The 17,841-nt window shown below is 35.4% G+C and overlaps 1 protein-coding gene across 1 annotated transcript; it reads left to right on the forward strand.

Moving 5' to 3' along the window:
• Nucleotides 1-10,040: 10,040 nt before the first annotated feature.
• LOC121411897 (G patch domain-containing protein 4-like) lies at nt 10,041-17,418 on the forward strand. Its single transcript, XM_041604785.1, has 6 exons — nt 10,041-10,193; nt 11,498-11,571; nt 12,551-12,643; nt 14,390-14,497; nt 15,439-15,587; nt 16,431-17,418. The coding sequence occupies exons 1-6, from the start codon at nt 10,139-10,141 to the stop codon at nt 17,287-17,289; spliced, it is 1,338 nt and encodes a 445-aa protein (XP_041460719.1). The 5' UTR covers nt 10,041-10,138; the 3' UTR covers nt 17,290-17,418.
• Nucleotides 17,419-17,841: the final 423 nt, after the last annotated feature.

A 17,841-nucleotide genomic window follows, 5' to 3' on the forward strand; every position in this document is an offset into this window, starting at 1 on the left:
CACTTTTGGGGTAACATGAGTACTTAGTTATAAATAATATGTCGCTTATAATATGCTTAATAATAATTAAAATTCTGTCATACTTTGTAATGTCATCATTCTATGGTCTTTGTTTGTCTGAAATGCCGAATAAATAACAATAAATAATAATAATGATAATAATACATCCGAACGACGTCTCTCAAACGCTTTACGTACTACCCCGTCTTCATAAGTATTTTATTCTGACAATGTGGATCATAAATAAGCAAATTATTATTTGAAGACAAAAAAATGTAGAAACGGGCAAAGAAAGAATTGAGCTGTAACTAAAATAACACCTGGTTTTCAAAACAACACTAAATCGATAGAGATACCTGAATATATAGGGTAACTAACTGCAGTTTACTCCTCTGACATAAATTCATTCACGGAGCAAAAAATTGAAAGATACTAGTAGTTTTCTTTGCCCGGACATCTGCTTCTTGAATAAAAAAAATGGCATCCTTTGGGGAATAGATAATGATTTTTTTAAAAATCTGATGGTCTATTTCTCTTGGTCGAGTGTCGCCCTTCCCAGTTCAAGGTTAAACATGACGTTAAGGACGGAGGGGGGGGGGCGTCAGATAGTCTAGACTCCGTCGGGGCGATTATCTAATCTTCGGACACTCATTCTGATTACATGCAGAAGCCCGAGGGGCCGAAATTGAGGGAATGAAAATCGCCCGGTTGATCCTTTAAAGCGTTATATTTCAAGGTCACGCTCATCCCGATTTCATTCTATATATTTCCTTTTCTCTCTCTCTTTCTCTCTCACTCCCTTTGGCAGCTTTTTTTTTTCTCTCGCCGATCTGTCATTTTTGTTTGCTTCCGACATTTGCCTCTGTCCAATCCCGTTTCCTGGAAGAAGATAGAAAGAGAAAATAGAAGCGAAAATTAATTTGCATTTTAAATTAAAAAAAAAAAACCTATAAGACTCTTAAAAAAAATGATGAAAGTACTTGACCAAAAAAAATGTCGACAAATGAGTGAAAAAGGAAGAGAATCCGCGCTGGTCTTATTCACTCGCCAACCGACTGCATTTTCGATTGGCCCCATCCTGACCCCCTACAGCGCCACTTCTTTATCGAGAGACTTCCAATTTCTCATGGTCAATCTCATGGTCAGCAGGCCAGTCATGCAGGCAGCATCGCCTGGGGCGGCAGAAGGGCTCTCCATGATTTCTGATGGTGGCGTTCCATACTATGGTAAAAAAAACCCAACAAGATGTTGCCATGCATCAAGTCATGTAATAGGATCAGTGGATCGTGTTCGTTGATCAATTGCCCGAGGTATCGAGTGCATCTGGAGCAGTGAGTTCTTGCTCGGGGAAAGAGAAATGGATGAAAATTATGAAGAACAAAAACCAGTAAGGCAGATTGATATCATTTAATTAGAAGAATAAGAAGAGAAGGAAGGGTGGGGGGGGGGGGGTGAAAGAGGCATAGGTGCAAGAAGGGTTTGAAGGTTGGTTATTGCATTTGATAGAGTAACAACTGGAGGAACGAAGTAAACTAATGTTATTATTGATTTGTATTTCACATGAATTTGAAATATTATGGAAAGCATAAAGAAAATAGTTGTCATTATCTAAATAATTTTGATTGCCTTATATGGTTCGATGAAAACATTGATTTAAAAGTTAAGTCACAAGGAAATAAGAGATGAATCAATCAAATAGCAAACATTATTTGTAATTGTCATTTTTATTTTTACCACAACTTTATCATGATGAAAATATGATAGAAAGTGTATATTAATCTAGTGCTTGATAACTTGATATTTTTTTCCATGTATTCTACATTAGAATAATCCCAAATCATATACATTAAAAATCAATTGCAGTAAATAAAAATGGAAAGAAAACTAGATTTATTGCTATCAAGAGATGTATAATGATTTGATTTATTTTGTTTTAAAGAATTGCTTTGATATATAGTCAGGAAAAATTGACGTCCTATGGTACAACTTATATATTGAGTTATTCAAACATCATTATGAAACTTTGAGGTGGGTTTTCCCCATCTACAATCACACACATAATCATATGGCTTTACATTTTGGAAAGAAAGGAAAGAAAATATGATCACTGAATAATCTAAGACCCAGCTTCAAATATCTTTAATGAAGGTAAGAGAGGATACCTTGAACGTGGATGAGTGAAAATTTGAAGCAAATCCCCCTTATCTTTGTTCTTTGTCTAAATGAAGAATTCAATTCAATTTATAACATCGCTATAAATCTGTGATGCTTTTAAAATAGAAATATGATGAAAAAAAGCCTTGAAATAAGTTTGGTCACGATCGTTGTCATAACCGTTGGGGGCGACCTAACGCATTCTGTGGGAAGCACGAGGGGATGGTCGGTCAGGCGTTATTTCGTTATTATTATTATTACTAGTTTTAAGTTACAAGAGGTAAGATTTTATATAGTTTCAGCTTTTTTGGTATATTGAAATATGAGACTCATGTAAACAATAGAATGAACAGCACATTATGCTAATAATAATGTTATTTCGTAAAAAGAACAAAACAACGAGGGGGGGGGAGAAGGCCCCTTTTATATGCACCACCGCTATATAAGTGCACTTATATCCCATGTAATATTAATGAAATTTGATGTAAACCTTTGACAGGTTTTGAATAATTTCACTTGTAGAGCATTCGAAATTGATGACACCAACTTGTACGAATATGGCAATAACACCATGATCACATGTTTTGTTGCAGGTTTTATAAGGTTATATTATAACCAAATGAGAACTGGCGCCTGATTGTGATAAATATTTCATATTAAACTAATGTAAAAAACTAATCTTCAAATGTCTGGTTGGGAAAAAAATCTCTCGAGAAACTGCTGTGAAACTGCTTTTCACTGTTAAGTGCAAATGCAATGAATAAAAAAACAAAAATGCTATAATTAAATGGAAGACTAAATTTGTACGCAATTCATCAAAATCGACTTAAAGGGGAAGTTCATCATAACCAAAAAAATATGATTTGAATAGTAAAAAGACAAATCAATCAAGCATATCCTTGAAAATTTTATCAAAATAGGTTGTAAAATAACAAAGTTATAACAATTTAAAGTTTCGCTCTTCACAACAACAGCTTATGTTCATCATGGTAGTTAAGCAAATGAGAAAACTGATGGCGTCATCCAATCACACTTTTTATATTCTATCATTATTTTGAAATGTTTAACTTTGTAATCATTAATGTGAAATAATATTTGATTATTCATTGAAAATTTGAAAATACCAAAACTCTTATTTTTCTCCTCCGATTTCGACGTAATAGAGTTCGTATAGTTACTTCATGAACAATTCATTTCTTTCATTATGATAGGCAGATTTCGAAGCAAGATATTGCGTTAGCTTGCCTTACATAGCAGGATGAAGAAATTGAATAGACCAGGTGACTAGAATAGCACACCAATGAACACTTCATGAAGGTATTTGTTGCATTCCTACTTTGAATGCATATCATAGCATGTTGCACAGTATACTTGGCAAACTGAAATACCAGTCGTTCGTGGACGCATTGTTGTTTTTTGTGGATGTAAATGAAAACCACAATTTTAAAAGAATATATGAATAATCAAGACATCAAAGTTGGTGCTTATCTCATTAGATTTTAAACCACCATATCACTTTAGTATAAATGACCTTCCTCTGATCATGCGTAGAATCTTTTGATCATGCGCAGAAAGGAACTATGAACTGGCTTATTTTCAGCGCTATGCTAGTTTTATTTTTCATTTTTTAAATTAAATTCTTTATGTTGTTATTATTATTACTATTATGATCATCATTATCATTATCATTATCACTATCATCATGATCGTTATCAAATCATTATTATCATTATTGTCACTATCATTATCATTATTATTTTATTACTGTTATCATCAACGTCATCATCATCATCATCATCGTCATCATCATCATCATCATAATCATCATCATCATCATCATCATCACCATCATCACCATCATCATCATCATTTTTCATATACGCCTACCATACAGGGAATCGACGTTAGGGGAATTTAGAGCAATCGGAGAGGGCAAAGTATTACTCTTAAAGTTTGATGTAAAGTATGTACTCCAAGTTTAATCATTGAAATAAATGCATCGCAACGAAGAAAGCAAAATGTGTATAGTAAAATGTTAACATAGGCCGAACGTGTACGTCAACAGCTCTTGTCCACTTCATTTAATTTTATTTAAATATTTCATTTTCAAGAAATTACAAATCAAGTAAATACAGTCGAATCAATAAAAAATCGATAAGATAGATAAGATAGTCCATTCATCCTATACGAATTTCATAAATTATCCAGCCACAATGTGACATCAATAGAAGAATCTTGTGATTTAATTTTTTGGTGAAAATGAAGAGGGCACGTATAAAAGCAACGTTTTGTATTTCGTGGCCCTTTTGTGATCATAGTAAAACAAATAAAGCCGCCAGTCCTCTACTCCCATATTTAAAGGAATCAATCATTGATTTCTAAAACAAATCAATCTCCATGTCTGACTAATAGGACAGTAGTCAGGACGGAATGCAAATTAATTCATTACTTTGGACCCCCTTCAATTTGGCGTCCAGCCTAAACTCTTTTAACCACTTCTTTCAACAATTCATCTTTTAATGCTCGGTCGTTTCTTATTTCTTTTTATTCACTTTTTTTCTGGTTCTTGTACTAGTAGGCCACTGGGTCTATTATCAGTATACGGTATAAAATTTGTTAATCATTTTGGCCCTTTGATCTTGGTGTCCAGTCTCAAACCATTATCCAATCGTGCATATATACTACTTTCTTTCTATCATCCCTTTTCTGGTTTATTGGTCGTTTCATTCTCTTTCCTTAGCAATAATAAAAAATAACTAGACAAGATTTCTCCTCTCCTCGTAACAAAAGTGTTAGATGGGCACCAGCCGATCTTTAAAAGTCTATAAAACGCGAGTACTTAGTCTCGTCGTAAAAGCAAGAAAGTACGTGATATTGCTGTCAGTAATCAAGAAAATTAAGCAGTTTCTACCAATCATCACGCTCTTGTTTTATTATTGTGATTCTTTTTAACGCCGTCTTGACTTCGACAATCATTTACCATTTCGTTCTTTCTGGTAAGTAAGACAGGTAGGTTAAAGTAAATGCCAATGCATATTTGATGACGATATGCAGACAGAAGTCTCGAGATCCAAATTCGATCCATTAAAGTACTGACTTTCGTCTATGAAAAAAGCTTTGTCTCGTCTGTGAGCATGGTGAGGGATCAATAAAGATGTGCTTTGGTATAAATGGCACTTCAAGACGGTGACAGATTGTGACATGATATTAATTTCCCCTTTCATTCCCTTTTTTATTATTCTTCTTTTAATTACTTTGCTAATTTTGAGGATTTATACATACACACATACACACGTACATACAAACATACTTTGAAAGGGGGAGGGGGATAGCCCATGTACGCTAGTGTTGAAGCCCATTATCAAAGTTGTCATTGAACATATTATTATTGACAGAGGATGAATATGAAATATGTCCGTTTTTAAAGCTATTTTACGATTTTACGATTACCAAACACATATCAAAATATGAGTGAATTAACCGCAGACATATAGATAACTTATGTAGCTGGGAAATTGCAAGTAATTGTTCAGGTATTCTAGTTAGAAACATTTAACCCGTTTTGAAAACATGTTACGAAATATACATGAAGCATTCGTGATTAACTGTATATTCAAGGGCTGATAGCTGGTATGTAGTGCCAAGAATTATTTGACTGTACTATAATACAAACACTGAGTTGGCGCCTTTAGATTTTATTTCCACCTACAATTCATAAATGTTGTTTTATCTGAGACAATAAAACTAAGAAAACATTTGGTATTTCAACTATGATATAACATGTATAATATTCCTTTACAAATTTCATTGGCGCTACCTCTACTTAAAAATGCTTTAAAACTAACAAAGACAATAAGAATTTGAAACATTATTGCTTTTTTATTGTTGATGTTATCTCTACTTTTACGCTATCATTTTGCATTTTCTTTGTAAAAATTTGATTCTTATTTTAAATTCTCGTAAATATACATTAACAGCCTTTCATCGTCAATATAAGACGATAAACTCGTCTTAAACAAAACTGGAAACAAAATACGTGCACATTAAAATATGACGGGTTAACTTGGGTGCGATTATGAACAGAGGAGAGAGAGTTTTGAGATGTTTGAGGGATGGTGGGGGTGGTATAAGCAATTCCTGACCAACGATACATGATTATTTACTTAATTACCCTCTTTTCTTTTATATTTTTTTTTACTATTATTGAAATTGTTATTTTTCATTTCTATCGCCATTTAAGCCTAATTTGTGACTCCCACTCGTAAAAAAAGTTTAATAATCCTTATGCTTTTCCTGCAAAATTTCCTCTTGGAGCCGCGGCAAATAGATAAAGATTAAATTTAAATTAAAGCGATCTATGCGTAGGCTTCAGACAATCGAAAAAGAGATCAAATCTGGTACCAGCTTGAAATAAAATTCAATTTTCAATTAAATCTAGATAATCTTATTTTGTGGAATCAATCAAAATGAGTTTAGTAACAAATTACAACCATAGAATAGTGGAGTAAAACAGATGGACTCTCGACTGCACAGCCTCCATCATTTCCAGACCCAAAAGAAGCATAATTCCTCAAATCCTAAGTAATGACCACATAAGTGGATATCATATTCTGATTTATTGATTTTTTTACTGAAAAAGGTAAGATTCCGTTATTTTTTTAATATGTATTCACTCATTTTGTGTTTTAGGATTACTACCCATTCAGTTTGCAGGGGCTGCTAGTAGCACAGATTCAGAATAATTGAAGTGGCTACACAGAGTATTAAAGAAATATGTTATTAGTATTAGCATTAGTATTATCATCATTATTTCAACATCATCATCTTCATCATCACCATCACCATCATCAACTGTTTTCTTCATCTATCAACTCGTTTATCAGCTTATAATGAATTTCCCCGAGTGTTTGATGCTTCTGATCATTGAATTCTTTACCAGTTCAGCTCATTATTTTTCATAATTGTATTTTCTGATATTTCTGTTTTGCTGCACTCTCACTCCCGACATTCCTCAGAGGCAGTTTTAAAACAACCTGTACAGAATGAACCTCCCAAAAGAAAACACAAAGCTACACATTGTGATGATGATGACGATTATCATTATCACCATCATCATTACCATCATAATTATTTTGTTATCATTATCATATTTCATTCATTACCGTTTGATACACTTCTATGCGGCAGGGCCATTGGACTATTTTTTCCTGGTGGCGCTGAATTAAATTTGATAAGCAAAAACAACAACAACAACAAAACACAGAAGGTTTCGCTACAAAATGAAGATCGTTTTGGTCCCAAGAAATTTGACAAGAAAAAAAGGGGTTTCAACACAAAATATTGTAATATTTCCTCAATTTGACAATTAAACCTACCAGAATTCCAGGGGGTGCTGCCTATGGAAGATACACGCAGCACCCCCTGGGAAAATCTTAGGGGTTCTCCAGCACCCCAGCACCCCACTTCCCAGGACCATGCTTGAGTGACCTGGGGACCGTTTCATCAAGATTTTTGTCCGACAAGTTGTCACATCTGACATCTTTCCTTGATTTTGAATGGCTGAGAGGCAGTGTTACTATGGTAACAGTCGGATAAAACAGGACTTGTCGGACGTTTCATCCGACAAGTCCTTTCATGCAACGCTCCCCAGATTTTTCTCTATTTCAAGCTTATGATGAGATGAAGAGAGTGAAATGCTTAATATATCTCATTCAACATCCGATTTCAATGAAATTTTATTTTATTATTATTATCATTTATATACTGCGCTTTTCCCAGATTGGCCCAAAGCGCTTACAACAAGAAAATAAATTGTTACAACAACTATAAAAATGAACCTTACAATCCTAAAATCGGTATTCTTTTGTGATTTTATCATAATAAACTTCAACTTTCGCTTTTGCAGTTTTCTTGGTCTCTTGAAACTCCCGTCGACCGAAATGTTTTTTGTATAAGTATTTCCCTCCATTCAGCTCTTTATGGAATTTCACACATTTTACCTTTTCTCATACATTTCTTTTCATTTTAATTCATGTGTGATTAGCAAATTAACGCCCCAATTAGGAGGGATCACATACATACTGGTGTAACTCGTGCAGGGATGTATGGATTTTTATAATATGAATTGTGTGTAATAGATTTAGATTACCAAAAAATCAACTATAGATGGCGCGATTGCACTTCAGACTTTTGCCAACGAAGAGTTAAAAAAATTATATTATCCAGATTATCTGAATTTGCAGTGATTTGAATAATTTGATATATTTTATGCAAGATACCACCATTTATTCATGTTAAAACATTTCTTATGTGAAAAAGACCGTATGGCAATGGACAATTAAGGGCCCGCGGAATTACGGTTTTGAAAAAAAAGTGTTTTCGTGTTTTCCCAACCTTGCTCTGATATTATTTCGCTGTACAGACGAGTAATATGTGTTATTTACGACTCCGGCCAATCTGTTTTATGCAGCCTTATGTGGAATTACAACATGTACAACGTTAAAAATGTAGGTCTATATTAATACAATACAATAATTTATAGGTTACATGACTTCTTAAGTACATTCCATTAATATTCCAATGCGCTTTTTTCGGGTTATTGCTCATTATCCCTGATTTTAAAGGGGAAGTTCACCCTGAAGAAAAAAAAGTCAAGAATTTTAAGTTTTGGATGTGACGTCATCAGTAAACTGCCCCATATAAAATGCATGAATTTCATTCTTTTTAATGGTTCCTGATGACTTATTTTTGTTTTCATTTAATGGTCGGGTGTGAAATGATTTGTCTATTGATATACAAAAGGTACAATAAACCATTTTCAATTATCTGAGAAAATGACATTTTATGGTATTGATTTTTTTATCATTCGCTATGGGGGAATCCCTGCTGCTCGCCTATGACGTCACAATTCACAAATCAAATACTAGTAACTAAAATTCTAATAACTTTTTAATTCTTTGTTGAATTTTTTATTATTGAATTTCTTATTTTCAGGCCTACAATAAACTTTTTGTCAGGGTGAACGTCCCCTTTAATACATGGGCCACATCCTCCATGTCCATCATGATTCATCCGCTCTACCAATCTCTCTCATCAGTTCTATCTGCATCAATGGAAATGTAAAAAAAAAATCTCCCTGCCCCGCCCCTTAATTGATCTCAAATTCTCAGCCAATCATCTATTCTAGCATTCAAGGTTGATTGATAACCTCAAAAGTTGTGAAACAGTTTTGCACAAAATTTACAACGGTGATTTCGTTAACAATTGCGCTGATCTGAGTGTAACCACCACTGTTGTCGGGGGGCCACTTACATTGACGAGTGGATACCATGCGCGACCAAAAAAACACGTAAAAAGGATGTCCTTTTCACGATAGGGCACGTTACGTACGTAACGTGATAAGGGTGTCAAAAACACAAAAATAATGAAAAAAGGGTATCTATTTCGCTAGGAAAATTACGTGTTTAGGGTCGAATTTGCGGAGATGATAAAACAAAACTAAAATGTCTTATAAAGGATGTCATTTTTGCCCCAACACTACGTGTTTAGAGTCCTATTTGCGCGAGGTGCAGAAGGTGGGGTCGTACTAAACCAAATAAGGTAAAGCCGACGACCGAAGGACCCGTAACAATAAAACATTCTTGTACTTGTTTAGGGGTTCATTTCAGGGAATATTTGCCAAGAGTTTCGTTTTATTTCCAATAACTTGTTAAGGGTAAGGTTTCACACGCAAATACTTGTTAAGGGGTGCATTTACAGAATATGGAAATTACGTGTTTAGGGTGCTTTTCGAGACCCCATGGTCGCGCATGGTATCCACTCGTGAATGGAAGTGGCCCCCCCGGGCCTTTAACTTTGATACCAAAACAGGAATTCAAAGCTAGCCGCGTCTGATCATATCAAGACTAATTCGATACCGGTATACATCTTGGATACACGTGAGACTGTCATTTTTTTCTTGGGAACTGAGCTGAGTTTTTGAACAATGTCAGGGGATTCTTTTGCTAGGAATCATCTGGAGAAATATGGCTGGGAAAAGGGTATGTTTATTTCATACTTTTAACAAGAATTCCATTCTTAAACCATAGCAATTTAGATCTAACGTTAGATGTTTTTCATTTTTTTCTCATATCGGACCCACTCGTGTGCTTTTATGTAGGGTTAACTCGGGGAGCTCCGCCGCCGAAGAGGTCGTGGAGCTGAGCTATCATTGGGCCATTCACACAAAGGCGAGATTAGATACTAACCTCGCACTCCAACTTGATTTCACCCGTGGCGCAACGGGGGGGGGGCAAGTTGTCCTCCCCCTGGCGGATTTCACTGGGAAAATGAAAGAAATAAAAGGGAGAAAGAGAGAAAGGGGAAGGGAAAGAAAAAAAGAGAAGGAAATTGGGAAAGGGAAAGGGGAAAAATTAAAAGAAAGGGAAAATGAAAAGGGAAAGAAAGAAAGAACATAAATAGGGAAAATGGAAGAAAAGCGGGAAACAGAAGGAAACAAGAACATGTGAGGAAGTACAAAATATCCTGAAATACTAGTGTATTAAACATGTTTAGCAAGAGAGGGATATAAAATCAAAAGATATGTCTCAATGGAGCTGGCAAGAATGGTGGGAAAATGGCACTCATTCTATGAACATCTTTTATGAAAACCTTGTTCTCTGTTACTTCTCCCTGTGTGGTGAAATAAGGTTGGCAATATTTCTCTTATATTCTCTTTTTTCTCTAGGGTCCGTCTCACGATCTCACGCGTGGCATCCATTTTTCTCACACATCGGGACCCAACAGAAAAATTGAAAGAAAAAGTAGCATTATTCGCTAGATTATGTGCACTGGCTGACCGCCTTCGCACGTCATCGCGTCTACCCCGGCATGTGAGATGAATCGTGAGTGCAGTCAGCGCACAGCTAGTACGTGATACTATGAATCGCGTGCGTGCATCACATGGTTTTGTAGTATGGATCGATATCATGATGAAGCCCATACATTTATCTTGCGCGCGCCTTTTCGAAACTTACAAGTGTAAGTACTGGCTGCGCGCGCAGAGACGCCGAGTCATGAAAATCTCACATAACATTTTTTTAAACTTGGCATCTCTGAACAATGTAATTTATAAGTTCATGGAAAAAAATTCTGCTGTAAAATCTGTTCATTGCAATAGTAATCAAACACTAGTAGTCATGATTTTATGGATGTTGTGTGTAAAATTTAAATTTGAGGCGCAGATCTTGAAAAATAGTTTTTGCTGAATGGAAATGCTATGTTGAAATTTTGTAATGAAAATAAAAAATGAAAGAATAGTATGAATCTCCTTTTTTTAATAAGAAATATATCGGTTTTTATTTAGGTAAAGGACTTGGACGAACAGAGACAGGAATCTCAGATGCAATCAAGCCAAAGCTGAAGTTTGATAAAGCAGGAGTAAGTTTATTATTTGTTATCTTCTCCCAGAGGCCTGTTTCATAAACTGAGTTACAGATTTTGTAACTTTGCCATGGTAACAGGCCAGGACTGAGCATTGGTCTTAGATGGACCTGGTGGGTGTTTCATAAAGCTGTTCGTAAGTTAAGAGCGACTTTAAGAACGACTGGTGATCCCTTCTTGTGGCAAATGGTATATTCATTGGCGATGGTTTAGCGCGTAAGAAAGGATCACCAGTCGTTCTTAAAGTCGCTCTTAACTTATGAACAGCTTTATGAAACGGCCCCCTGGACCCTAGTGGTCAGGGTCCTGAGAACGAGATTTTAACGGGGTGCCTGTTTAAATTAGCTTGACAAGTAAACACGAAGGGTTTTGAACAAATGATAATGATTTTTGGTTGCATTTCTGCTATTTGCCCATATTGCCCCTTCACTCTGGAATACCAACCCATCCATATGTAAAGAACTCTCCTACACCCAAATTTAAATCCACCTTGAAAATGGATGTAATCATTCAAACCATTCATACATAAATGTTTAATCTGGAAATTACCGATATTGCTGACATATTGTCTGGATCCGTAAGAAGGCTTTTGATTGTCAATGAAGCAAGAAACCCAAGAACTGAATGTTTTGAAACAGAAAATCACTGTCCCTAGTTATGTGAGTCGAGTCCAACCGCTCTCTGAATTAAAGTTTTCAACTGGTTTTATATTTATGTGAGCTTTTTGTATCTTCACTAATTTCTTCTTTAAGGATGCATTTATTTTTTTACAATTACAAAGCAAATTTTCATTGGTTAGGATGCACAATTGGTTGTCAGTTCTTTAAAGCAGTTTGAACTTTTATAAATTGCCAATAATCTTTTATTTTTATAAGCTTTTATTCTGTGATGCTAAAAATGTAAGTATAAACAGATACAAATTTATACCAAAATGCAAGATTGTTTATTAACGCATTGTGTTTTTTTTTTCTGTCAGATTGGTCATGATGTTGGAGAGCAGTTTTCTTTCCATTGGTGGGACCACGTCTTCAATCAAGCTGCCAAGAACATCCACGTTGAAAACACAGAGGTAAATATTCTTGTGATTTCATCATGATTTCATCATGAAATGATGAAATTGTTGCGCAGCATTTGGACTACAAGGTTCAAACATTGATCCTCTGGTGGGCCAAGTACATGTACATATTGAAGTGGTTTTTTACCATTCATATTACAAAGAGCATTGTTTTTGTTTTCCTTTAACAGGAGTCTCTCCTGACAAGCAGTTTAGCTTTTAGTGACTCCCCCACTTCATGTGATATTATATTCATTGACATAACATTTATTATATTTTTTATGTGGAAATGAATTAATAAACAAATAGATAAATAAATAGTATTTTTTCTAATCTTCATATTCAATAATGTAATAAGGTAATAACTACATGTACTTATCTTTAATACTGATAGACTGCTGAACCATTGCAATTATTAAAAAAAATCAATCGAGAAATGGTAAAAATATGTTGTTAAAGGTCAAGTCCACTCAAGGAAAATGCTGACTTGAATAAATAGAGAAAAATCAAACTAGCATAGCGTTGAAAAATTCATTGAAATCCAATATAAAATAAAGAAAGTTATGACATTTTAAAGTTTTGCGTATTTTTCACAAAACAGTGATATGCACAACTAGGTGAGTCAGTCGATGATGTCCATCACTTACTATTTCTTTTGTTTTTTATTGTTTGAATTATACAGTATTTCATATTGTATAGATTTGACAATAAGGACCACCTTGACTGAACCATATAATATTAAACAATGCTAATTCCACATGTTCAGGGAGGAATTAATCGTATCACTCGACAATGAGGAGAATGAGGAAAATAGAATATTTCAAATTTCATATAATAAAATACAAAAGAAATAGTGAGTGGATGACGTCATAGTCTTTTCATTTGTATACCAGCCAGGATGTGCATATAACTGTTAAAACTTTTAAAATGTCATAACTTTCTTATTTTACATCCGATTTTGATGAAATTTTCAATGTTATGCTTGTTGGATTTTTATCTTTTTATTCAAATCAACTTTATGTTGGGGTGGCTTTTTCTTTTAAAAGATGAATTCAGAAGTTATTATATTGATGTATAAAGATATATAGCTAGGGCTAACCAGCTTGACCTCTTTGGATACTGTCCAAGGAGCTGCAGAACGATTTTGTAAGTTTTGCTGAGATAGCAAAGCGTAGTGTGTTTCAGTGAATCAAGGGTTCCGTACCACAAAGGTTATTGATTGATCGTACACTTGTTTTTCACGATTGTACAATGTAGTCAATTGAATCAATCATAGAAAAATATTCTACGATCATTGCTAAGCTTTATGTTACGAGCCCCAGATCTTCAAACCTTATTTTTTGTTATTTTTTTAAGCTTTCATCTATTTTTTTTACAGTCAATCAAGTCCTTGCGTGTATTATTGATCCGGTTTCATTGATCCGGATCAATAATACACGCAAGGACTTGATTGACTGTAAAAAAAATAGATGAAAGCTTAAAAAAAAAAAAAAAAATAAGGTTGAAGATCTGTTTGAAGAAGTTATGTAAAAGTTATGTTTTAAAGCCTGATGTGCTTTAAACCTCTGATGAAAAATCTCAAAATTCATTTATGTCAACATTGTTAGTGTTCAGGGTGGCAGATCACCTTTTTTGTGTTAAGTTTTATATTAAAAACACATTTGGAAAAGATGATTGAATACATAAATATATAAAATAGGTTTCCTGGCTTAAAAATTTGTGATCATGACTTTTAAAAAGGATATTTTTTTTATTTTGTAGGAGGGTGTGCAGGTGAAGAAGGGAACCAAATCTACTCTCATCTCCAACAAGAGAAGTACACATGAAAACAAGAAGAAACCAACTCTTCTCTATGGTGCATTTGTGAAGGTATGTGTGAATGCTTTTGGTATTTTCTATAACAATAAAAAAAGCTTTGATTAGAGAAAGGAAAATGAAGTAAACAAATAGTAAAGATGGAAGAAAGATGGAGGAAAGAAAGAATTAAGAAAAGGAAATGGAAAGAAAAAAAAGAAAAGAAAATGATACAAGGTAGGATGAGATTAAATTGGGAACTTGCCCCCCCCCCCTGGGCCCTGTTGCATAAAAGTTGCCATTATGGTAACTTTGCCATCCAATGGTCACTTCCATGGTAACACTGATCAACAGCCAATCAAAATAAAGGATTCTAATTTAACATTGGATGGCAAATTAATGTAACTTTTATGTAACAGGGGCCTGGTTGGGTTATGAAGAGATTGGAATCTTCCAATGAATGGTGACGATAATGATCCATATTATTATTGTTCGAAATAGACACAAAAAATGAAATACTCCAAAAATTTGTTTTGCCCAATTGATCGTGGGCCCGGCAGCCGTTGTGCAGCGCCAGATCAACAAGGCTCTATCCTTTTAATTGTTGAACGCCAAACAGGGTAGCAGCAACTCCCATCTTTTAACGTCTTGGTCTGACGCGGCCTGGGTTTGAACCCCTGACCTCCCGGTTGTGAGATGGACACTCTACCAACTAAGCCAACACACCGGTCTAATACCTCCATTAATGTAATTAAGGCAATGATGAGAGAGTGAGTGAGAAAGAAAGATGATAGGACTGCCTGCAAGAAATGGGGGAGGGAAATTTAGAGAAAGGAAGAGTTTAGGTCAACTTAATCCAAAAACATTCCCTTTTTACATGGCGTAAATTAATCCCCCGCTTATTGGCCTTGTATATTGTGTCCTTTTAATTTCCCTCTGTGTTATTCTATGGAAATGTGCCTTCAAAAGTGGCCATGCCCTAGAAAATTTAAGGCCTGTTCTATTTTTTTTTTCAGCATGGAACTCTTAATCCAGATGGGGCCATCTCTCAGGATATAGACTCCACCTCCTCCAGTGACGAGAGTGACGACAACAAACCTCCAGAAACATATGAAGGCAATGATGAGATGCTTTTCAAGGCTTGCGGAGGTCGTACAGCACACAAGTGAGTGAGACGAATGTAGAATTCATAAGCACATGTGGGACAGTGTATTTTCTTTGCTTGAAAAAAGACCTTAGATCTTCACAGACCGACATTGTCAAGTTTGGCTTTCCATAGAGCTGGCATGGAGCTGGTGTCATGATGCTAAAGACTTGAGATTGATCTGATCGATCACACCTGTGGAAAGTAGACAAAACCGTATTACAGGACCCCGTCTTACAGAGTTATGATTGTTCCAGTCAACCACAACTATAGAAAGCCAGCAATGTCAACATCTAAAATACATGTTTGTTCAAAATATTTTCTAGATGTGCTATGCATTCATTGTTTTCTTCACAAATCAGAATGCTTCTCTTTGTTTTTAAAGGGCCTTGTGCAAATTTCCTAGAGAAAAAATATGACATTGATGGATTTCCATATACTTGAGGTTGATTGGATCAATCGTAACACTTTGTAAGAGGGAGCCCAGGTGTATTACTGATGGATTTCCATAGTTGAGATTAAACACAACTCTTTATACGGAGTACCACAGACATTTGTATGTTTACATGGTGATGTAATGCCAATGGCCTAATTTGAAAAATGCCTACATCGGCAAATAGGTAGTGTATGACTGGGGCATTGCAACCTGGTAACTGAAAATTGATAAGGTTTTGAGACTAGTCTCAGGGAAAGCTGTACATATATTTTGGAAATATAGCAACATTGCAACCTCATTTTCTTTTAATCAGTCTCCCAAGACCTCTTTAGAATTCTTTCTAGGCTAAAAGGAAGGAAGGTTGCTATTTATTTTGTCGCCAGTCTAATACCAAACTTCTCTGACTTAATTTTCTCTCTCTCTCATAGGGGTGCACGGCATGGCCTTCGTCTGTCAGGGAAGCTGCAGCGGATTGAACAGCAGGAGAATTACCATAGCAACCAGGTAAACAAAAAGGAAAGAAAGGGACAGTCTACCACTGATGAGATGGAGAGAGAGGAAAGCAGTTGCACAAAGAAGAAAAGGAAAAAGAAGAGAAGGAATGAAGAGGAGATTGAAATGGATGGGTTGATGGACAGAGTCAAGAATAGACTAGAAGAAGAAATGGAGGGAGTTGAGGATGACGTAGAGAAGATACAATGCAAGAAGAAGAAGAGGAAGAAACATAAAGGAACAGATCTGGAGTCTTTGGAGGACACTCCTGTAAATGCTGTCAATGAAGATGGGACGAGTAGTAGCATTAGCTCTTCAGGAGTTGGATTGAAGGAAAATGATGGTTTATGTTCTGCGCATTCGACGAAGAACAAACCGAAGAAAGGAAAGAAATCCAAATTAAGAATGACTGTGGAGATAGTAGAAGGCGAGACTCACAATAATCCTGTCTCGAATGAGGGAGCTGATGCCAATAGTCGTAGGAGGAAGAAGAAAGCCAAGAAGGAAAAGAGGAAAGTTGAGATGGACAGAGATATTGAAAACAGTGACTCATCAGAGAATAGAAAAGGACACTATTCATCAGGAAGGAAAGATAGATCAGAAGGTGAAAATCATGAAGAGGTTAAAACTAAGAAGAAAGATGTAAAGAAGAGTGGGAAAAGACGAAGGCAGGTAGAAGATGATGAAGCCTTCAACACTTCATCAGTGAACCAAGGGCATGATAAACATATATGCAATGGTGTCTCTAAGAAGAAAAAGAAAAGAAAATCAGACAATGCACTATTAGGATCATAGACGTGATTATAAGAAGAATTTCCTGCAAATATATGATAATGTAGTCACACCTATGAAACCCAACTCCAGACCATTCAAATATATTGTTATTTCCAAAGAAATATGTGGCCCGAATTCACAAAGTTCATTTTCAAGAACATTGGTTGAACCCACGGTTCATGCATATTTCCTGTATAGATTACACTCAACACGTATATTTAGAATTGTCTAATACTGATGCATGCTTTAGTCACAGTCCACCAAATTGATGTCTGTTGCCCTGGTTAAGTATGCTACTTTTTAAGCGAGTCCATTGTTTAACAAGTGGAATGCCTCTGGCCGTCTCACCTGCATCACGCGGTTCAATATAGCAGCAGTGCTGACTTTGAATACTACTCTAACTCGCACAAGATGTTCAGTGATACATGGTTACTCTTATGTCCACTTTTTATGAACTAGACCAATAAACTTACAGAGATATGATGGTTATTCAACAAAAAACCCCAACATGGCCAAAGTTCATTGACCTTACATGACCTTTGACCTTGATCATGTGACCTGAAACTCGCACAG

Source organism: Lytechinus variegatus, chromosome 3, assembly GCF_018143015.1.
Source record: "Lytechinus variegatus isolate NC3 chromosome 3, Lvar_3.0, whole genome shotgun sequence".
NCBI classification, from domain to species: Eukaryota; Metazoa; Echinodermata; class Echinoidea; order Temnopleuroida; family Toxopneustidae; genus Lytechinus; species Lytechinus variegatus.